At 48.9% G+C, this 8213-nt stretch overlaps 1 protein-coding gene across 3 annotated transcripts in view; it reads right to left on the bottom strand.

Annotated features, from left to right (window-relative positions):
- Positions 1 to 5412: 5412 nt before the first annotated feature.
- Positions 5413 to 8213, bottom strand: part of ncbp3 (nuclear cap binding subunit 3) — a 50423-nt gene continuing 47622 nt past the window's right edge. For all 3 annotated transcript variants that reach the window (XM_063031486.1, XM_063031488.1, XM_063031487.1), the window contains one exon: positions 5413 to 5877. In XM_063031486.1, the coding sequence (XP_062887556.1) occupies positions 5606 to 5877 (272 nt within the window). In that variant the 3' untranslated portion in view covers positions 5413 to 5605. The remainder of the gene's footprint in view (positions 5878 to 8213) is intronic.

The following is an 8213-nucleotide window of genomic DNA, read 5'->3' on the forward strand; positions in this document are numbered from 1 at the left end:
GAAAGGGTTAACGTATGAGGAGCGTTTGATGGCTCCGGGTGTGTATTCTTTGGTATTTAGAATAATGGGAGGGGGTCTCATTGAAACCTATCGAATATTGAAAGGCCTCGATAGAGTGGGTGTGGAGAGGATGTTTCCTATAGTGGGGAGTCTAGGACCAGAGGACACAGATAGAGTGGGTGTGGAGAGGATGTTTCCTATACTGGGGGTGTCTAGGACCAGAGGACACAGATAGAGTGGGTGTGGAGAGGATGTTTCCTATAGTGGGGGAGTCTAGGACCAGAGGACACAGATAGAGTGGGTGTGGAGAGGATGTTTCCTATAGTGGGGGAGTCTAGGACTAGAGGACACAGATAGAGTGGATGTGGAGAGGATGTTTCCTATAGTGGGGGAGTCTAGGAATAGAGGACACAGAGATGAGGAGGAATTTCTTTAGCCAGAGGGTGGTGAATCTGTGGAATTCATTGTCACAGACGGCTGGGGAAGCCAGGTCGTTGGGTGTATTTAAAGCGGCGGTTGATAGGTTCTTGATTAGTCACGGCGGCAGAGGTTACGGGGAGAACGGGGTTGAGAGGGATGATAGATCAGCCATGATACAGTAGGCTCAAAGGGCCAAATGGTTTACATTCACTGACGAGATCCCACTGACAGCAGCGCACACGTCCCAGTGCTTGTGATAGGTTTATTTAGCATTACCCACCTGCAGAAGACGGATCCATACATTAGCATGCTGTTCCTGGACGACGGTTCAGCTTTCAACACCATAACTCCCCTCCAGGCTCGACAAGAAGCTCAGAGACCTCGGCCTGCACCCCGCCTTGTGCAGCTGGATCCTGGACTTCCTACCGGATCGCCGACAGGTGGTGAGGATGGGCTCCCTCACCTCTGCCCCTCTGACCCTCAACACAGGAGCCCCCACGACTGTGTCCCGAGTCCCCTCCTCTACTCCCTTTACACCCACGACTGTACTGTCGCACACAGCTCCAATCTGCTGATCAAATTTGCAGATGACACAACATTGATCGGCCTTATTTCTTGCGGTGACCAGACAGCCTACAGAGGAGAGGTTGACACCCTGACACGGTGGTGCCAAGATAACAACCTCTCCCTCAATGTCCAAACAACAAAAGAGCAGATTGTGGATTACAGGAGGAATGGAGACAGGCTTGCCCAGATCAACATCAATGGGACGGCAGTTGAGTAGTTTCATTTTCCTCAGTATACACATCACTAAAGGTCCTTCCTGGATTATACACACTGGCTGTGTAGCAAAAAAAGCACAACAGCATCTCTTCCACTTCAGGTGACTAAAGAAGTTCGGTATGAGCCCCCAGATCCTCAAGACCTCTACAAGGGCATAATTGAGAGCATCCTGACTGGCTGTATCACTGCCCGGTACGGGAACTGCATCAACCTTAATCGCTGGTCAGAGAGTGGTACGGACAGCCCAGCACATCTGCGGGGGTGAACTTCCCTTCATCGAGGACTTTTACAGCAGCAGGGGCGGAAAGAAGGCCTGGAAGATCATCGGGGACACCAGTCACGCCAACCATAAACTGTTTCAGCTGCAAACGGTACCGCAGCATAAAAGCCAGGACCAACAGGCTACGGGACAGCTTCTTTCTGCAAGCCATGAGACTTATAAATTCACGTCTGTATATTGCGGCGGAATCATAACGCAAAGATTTTTACTCCCTCGCGGTGTGGGATGGATGTAAAATTTAAAGAAATTCAATTCAATTCATTGGGTTGGGTGGTCAGTCGGTGGACGAGGAGTTTTCCGGTTCAGACCTTCGTTCACCAGTGTAACACCGAACGTAGCACCCTTCGGCCCACAATGTAGTATCGAACCGTAGTCAAATGGCCAACTAAACGATACAGCACAACACTGTTGTGCTAACATATATAAACCTCCTCCACAATTAACCCTTCCCTCCTACAACTCTCCCTCCCCCACAATCTAACCCTTCCCTCCTACAATCCTCCCTCCCCCACAATTAACCCTTCCCTCCTACAACCCTCCCTCCCCCACAATCTAACCCTTCCCTCCTACAATCCTCCCTCCCCCACAATTAACCTTTCCCTCCTATAACCCTCCCTCCTCCACAATCTAACCCTTCCCTCCTCCGCAATTAACCCTTCCCTCCTACAACTCTCCCTCCCCCACAATCTAACCCTTCCCTCCTACAATCCTCCCTCCCCCACAATTAACCCTTCCCTCCTACAACCCTCCCTTCTCCGCAATTAACCCTTTCCTCCTACAACTCTCCCTCCCCCACAATCTAACCCTTCCCTCCTACAATCCTCCCTCCCCCACAATTAACCCTTCCCTCCTACAACCCTCCCTTCTCCGCAATCTAACCCTTCCCTCCTCTGCAATCTAACCCTTCCCTCCTACAATTCTCCCTCCCCCACAATCTAACCCTTCCCTCCTACAACTCTCCCCCCGACAATCTAACCCTTCCCTCCTACAATCCTCCCTCCTCTGCAATCTAACCCTTCCCTCCTACAACCCTCCCTCCTCCGCAATTAACCCTTCCCTCCTACAACTCTCCCTCCTCCACAATCTAACCCTTCCCTCCTACAACTCTCCCTCCCCCACAATCTAACCCTTCCCTCCTACAATCCTCCCTCCTCTGCAATCTAACCCTTCCCTCCTACAACCCTCCCTCCTCCGCAATTAACCCTTCCCTCCTACAACTCTCCCTCCTCCACAATCTAACCCTTCCCTCCTACAACTCTCCCTCCCCCACAATCTAACCCTTCCCTCCTACAACTCTCCCTCCTCCACAATCTAACCCTTCCCTCCTACAACTCTCCCTCCTCCACAATCTAACCCTTCCCTCCTACAACTCTCCCTCCTCCACAATCTAACCCTTCCCTCCTACAACCCTCTATTTGCCAATCTAAGAGTCTCTACCACCACTCCTGGAAGGGGTGGTTCCGCGCACCCACTACTCCATGTAAAAACACTCATCTCTGACACCCCTTAAATTCTCCTCCAATCACCATAAATAGATGTCCTCGTGGAAAAATCTCTGGCTATGCAGAGTACCACAGACAAAATGCTGGAGGAATTCAGCAGGCCAGGCAGCACCTATAGAGAGGAATAGTCAACGATTCAGGCTGAGACCCTTCATCCTTCTCCATAGATGCTGCCTGACCTTCTGTTCCTCCAGCATTTTGTGTGTTACACTAGATTTCCAGCATTCGCAGAATCTTCTGTTTTTATTTCTCTGCTGTCCACTTGGTCTGTGCCTCTTATCATCTTGTGCACCTCTATTAAGTCACCTCTCATTCTCCTTCTCTCCAAAGAGAAAAGCCCTAGCTCACTTAACCTTATGCTCTCTAATCCAGGCACCATCTTGATCTCTATGCTGTCTCAATAGCTTCCACATCCTTCCCGTAATGAGGTGACCAGAACTGAACTCAATATTCTGAGTGTGGTCTAACCAGGCCTTGTTGTAGGGTTTGGAGGCTTGTGTGCTCAAGGACCCAGAGAGCTGTGCAAGCTGGAGTCAGGGCTTTATGCTTTGGCTCTTCGTAGAGCCACCCATACCAAACAGGTCAAAGGGTAGAGGCCAGACTAAGAGAGGTCCACCTGTCCTCCAGGTTCGGGGCACCCTGACTGGTAAAACAAAATTGTTACAGAAACAGCAATGAAAAATCCTTCTGTAGTTGAGTGTGATGATATTTCTCCAGACTCCAGCTGGGACACATGACTGACATAATGAAGGTCTGAACACCGTCAGAGATTGAGGACCTTCAGCACTTCCCAAATGCCAGTGATGTAATGGGCAGTAAGGCCTAACCAGGGTTTTACAGAGCTGCAACATCACCTTGTGGCTCTTGCTCTCAAGACTGACGTACCATATGCCTTCTTAACCACTCTATCAACTTGCACGGCAACTCTGCAGGACGCGGTCCCCAAGATCCCTCCGTTCCTCGACACAGCTAAGAATCCTGCCTTTATCGTTAACTCTGCCTTCAAATTCCATCTTCCAAAGTGAACCACTTCACACGTCTCTCTAAACAGAGCAGTCAAACACTGTAGAGCATAGATCATAGAATGATTAAAATGAAGATGTTTCACCATTGAACAAGGTCACAGTTTGAGGATAAAGGGGAAGCCTTTTAGGACCGAGATTAGGAAAAACTTCTTCACACAGAGAGTGGTGAATCTGTGGAATTCTCTACCACAGGAAACAGTTGAGGCCAGTTCATTGGCTATGTTTAAGAGCGAGTTAGATATGGCCCTTGTGGCTAAAGGGATCAGGGGGTATAGAGGGAAGGCTGGTGCAGGGTTCTGAGTTGGATGATCAGCCATGATCATAATAAATGGCGGTGCAGGCTCGAAGGGCCAAATGGCCTACTCCTGCACCTATTTTCTATGTTTCTATGTCACTTTCTGGGTATCCTGCAGTGATTCAGCTCCTGACACCCATTTATTCCAATCCCCAACTCTATTGATTAACTAATCCTCTGTCCATGCTGATACATCACTCCCAACTCTATGCATCCTTATCATATGGATAATTCTCATGTGGCACCTCATCGCACACCTTCTGGAAGGCGTACAAGTCAAGAGTGTGATGGAGGATGCCCCACGTGCCAGGTGAGGGCAGCTCCAATGACTCACCCTTTCAGCTTTTACTTTGAACCAACAGCAACAGAGGAGAAGGCAGCCTTTTCTCTTCTGGAAACTCATTCTCTCCCTAGTGTAGGGGCAGCAGAGTGTACTGCCGAGAAAGCAGAACTGCTTCGGGGACTCAGACATTGGTTGCTGGATGTAAATACTGGAACAGGAAAGCATGGGGGTGTCAGAGGTAGTTTTTTCTACACAGAGAATGGTAAGTGTGTGGAACAATCTACTGGGGCGGTACAGTACTGCCCAACCTGAGGCCACAGATCCTCGCTTAATGTTACTGGAACCCCTGGCCTAACACTTTCCAGTGACGACACTGATGTGCTGCCCCCAGCACATCCTCGGACTGTGTTGACTGTTGACTCAAACAATATATTTCACCGGGTTTCAAAGTACATGTGAATAATAAAGCTCATCTAATCTCACAGGGAAATTTCACAGACTCTTACATGGATGATAGAAAAATGGAGGGCAATGTGGGAGGGAAGGGTTAGATTGATTTTGGAGTAGCTTAAAAGGTCGGCACAACATCGTGGGCCGAAGGGCCTGTATTGTACTGTTCTATTCTATGTTCTTAAGACCGCCCATTAACTGCACCTTCTCAAGACTTTTGGCTTTGCCAGTGACTCGGCTTCTTGTGAATGAGTCAACAGTATGCCATTCCTACGGATTGTAAACTCTGTATCTCTTCACAGAGAAGCGGGGAGGGGGGCAGGGGCAGCCAGTGCTTGTGACCGGCAACACACAAGTAAATCCAACCCACAAACTGGCTTTCAAGCTTAACTTTAATTCGGTTATAAAATGAAATGTAACATGGCGGAGGGGTGTGGGGGGACTCAGGGATGGGGGATTAAACACACGAGATTTCAGCCCAGGGCCGGCTACTGTCCATTGGGGTACCCAGAGCTGCCATCCCTCCCTCGGTGGAGGAGCAAAGTTCCTGACTGGGGTGCCTGGAAGTCACGATTCGCTGTCTGAGGTGGAGCTTTCCCGGCTGATCTCGATCTGGAGCGAGGGCAGGTTGTCCAGCCGACTCTTCTTGTGTGAGCGTTCCTTCTCCCGGATCAGGGCACCCCAGGCTCGCTGCAGCGCCGTGTCGCCATCCTCTTCCTTCTCCTCTCCCGCTGCCGGCTCCTCCTCGTCCTTCACCGCAGGAGCGTCCTTGTCCGCCTCTTTCTCCGGCAACTTCTCCCCTTTCCCGCGTACCTTCCCTAGACGGCTCCACAAACCCCCTGTTGGGAAGAGCGGAACGTCAGCTTGTGCCAACATCATTATCAAGAGACTGGCCTCTCCCCCAACAAGGCATGGAGATGAGGGAGGGAAGGGTGGGAGGTAGGGGGAGTGAGGGAGGTCAGGGAAGGTAGAAAGAAGCAAGTACACACACATTATCACCAAGAGCAAATGTTTCAAGTTGAAGATTGGCAAGAATTTATTTAGAATCCAATAGAATGTCTGAAACAAGTTACAGAAACCAAATGAGAGTAAACATCAGGCATATTGTGGCCACCCCACTGTAGGAACGATGTGGAAACTTTGGAGAGCATGAACTAATTTTGCCCAGTACTGTGGAACTCTAGTTAGGCTGCAACTGGTGTATTGCATACAGCTCTGGGCACCTCATTATAGGAAGGAAGTCGAGGCTTTGGAGAGGGTGTAGAAGAGGTTACCAGGATGCTGCCCGGATTAGAGGGCACGTGCTGTAACGAGCGGTTGGACAAACTTGGGTTGCTTTCTCTGGAGTGACGGAGGCTGAGGGAGATCTGATTGAGGTTTATAAGATTATGAGAGGGACAGATAGTGTAGACAGACAGTATCTTTTATCCCCAGGTTTGAAATGTCTAATACCAGAGGGCATGCATTTAGGGTGAGAGGGAGTAATTTCAAAAGAGATAGGAGGTAAGATTTGCTTTTTCCTCAGAGTGGTGGGCGCCTTGCAAGGGGTGGTAGAGGCAGATACGATAGAGGTATTGAACAGTCTCTGAATGTGAGAGACATGGGAGGACGTGGACACTGTGTAGACAGACGGGACAGGTTTCGTTGGGCATCTGATTACTGATGAGTTCAGCAGGACACAGTAGGCCGAAGGGGCATAACGCAGATAGTTGAAGCTTAGAGTCATCAAGAAGTAGAGCACAGAAACGGCCCTTCAGCCCATCTAGTCTGTGCTGAACCATTTAAACTGCCCATCAACCTGCACCCAGACCATATCCTTCCTATCCATGTACCTAGCCAAACTTCTCTTAAACGTTAAACTGAGCTCATTCCACACTCTCACAACCCTCTGAGTGAAGAAGTTTCTCCTCATGTTCCACTTAAACTTTTCACCTTTCACCCTGAACCCATGACCTCTAATTGTAGTCCCACCCAACCTCAGTGAAAAAAGCCTGCTTGCATTTACCCTATCCATACCCCTCAATTTTACATATCAAATTTCCCCTCAATCGTCTACATTCTAAAGAATACAGTTCTAACCTATTCAATCTTTTCTAATAACGCAGGTCCTCCAGACCCAGCAACATTTGTACAGTTTACAAATTTCTCTGTAGTCTTTCAACCTTGTTTATCTATTTCCTGTAGGTAGGTGACCAAAATTGCACACAATACTCCAAATGAGACCTCACCAATGTCTTATACAACTTCGACAATAACATCCCATCTTCTATACTTAATACATTGATTTACGAAGGTCAATGCGCCAAAAGCTTTCTTTATGACCCTATCTACTTGTGATGCCACTTTCACTGAGTGGACCTGTATTCCCAGATCCCTCTGCTCTACTGCACCCTTCAGTGTCCTACCATTTACCGTGTAAGGTCTACCCTGGCTGGTCCTACCAAAGTGCAAAACGTCACACTTGCCTGCACTAAATTCCATCTGCCATCTTTTCCTGCCCATTTTCCCAGCTGGTTGAGATTTGCTGCAGGGTGTAATAGCCCCTTTTCACTGTCTACTACACCCCCAAGTCTTGGTGTCATCTGCAAATTTGCTGATTCAGTTTATCACATTAGCATTCAGATCATTGATATAGACGGCAAACAGCAAAGGACCCAGCACCAATCCCCCTGGGACACCACTAGTCACAGGCATCCATCTCCTATCACTCTCTGGCTTCGCCCAGAAAGCCAAAGTCTAATCCAGTTTACTACCTCCTCCTGAATGCCAAATGACTGAACCTTCTTGACCAACCTCCCATGCAGGACTATGTCAAATGCCTTGCTGAAGTTTACATAGACAACATCCATTGCCTTGTCTTCATCAACTTTCCCGGCAGCTTCCTGAAAAAGCTCTACAAGATTGGGTAGACATTACCTACCGCGCACAAAGCCATGCTGACTGTCCTGAACCGGTCCATGCCTATCCAGTTCCTCAGAATACCTTTCAATAACTTTCCCACTATTGATGTCAGGCTCACTGGTCTACAACTTCCTGATTTATTTTTAGAGCCTTTCTTAAACAGTGAAGCGGTATTGGCTCCCCTCCAATCCTGTGGTACCCCTCCTGTTGCTAAGGATGATCTAACAATCTCTGCCAGGGTCCGTGCAACTTCTGCACTTCCCTCCCACAGGGT

This window comes from Mobula hypostoma, chromosome 23 (genome assembly GCF_963921235.1).
Source record: "Mobula hypostoma chromosome 23, sMobHyp1.1, whole genome shotgun sequence".
NCBI classification, from domain to species: domain Eukaryota; kingdom Metazoa; phylum Chordata; class Chondrichthyes; order Myliobatiformes; family Myliobatidae; genus Mobula; species Mobula hypostoma.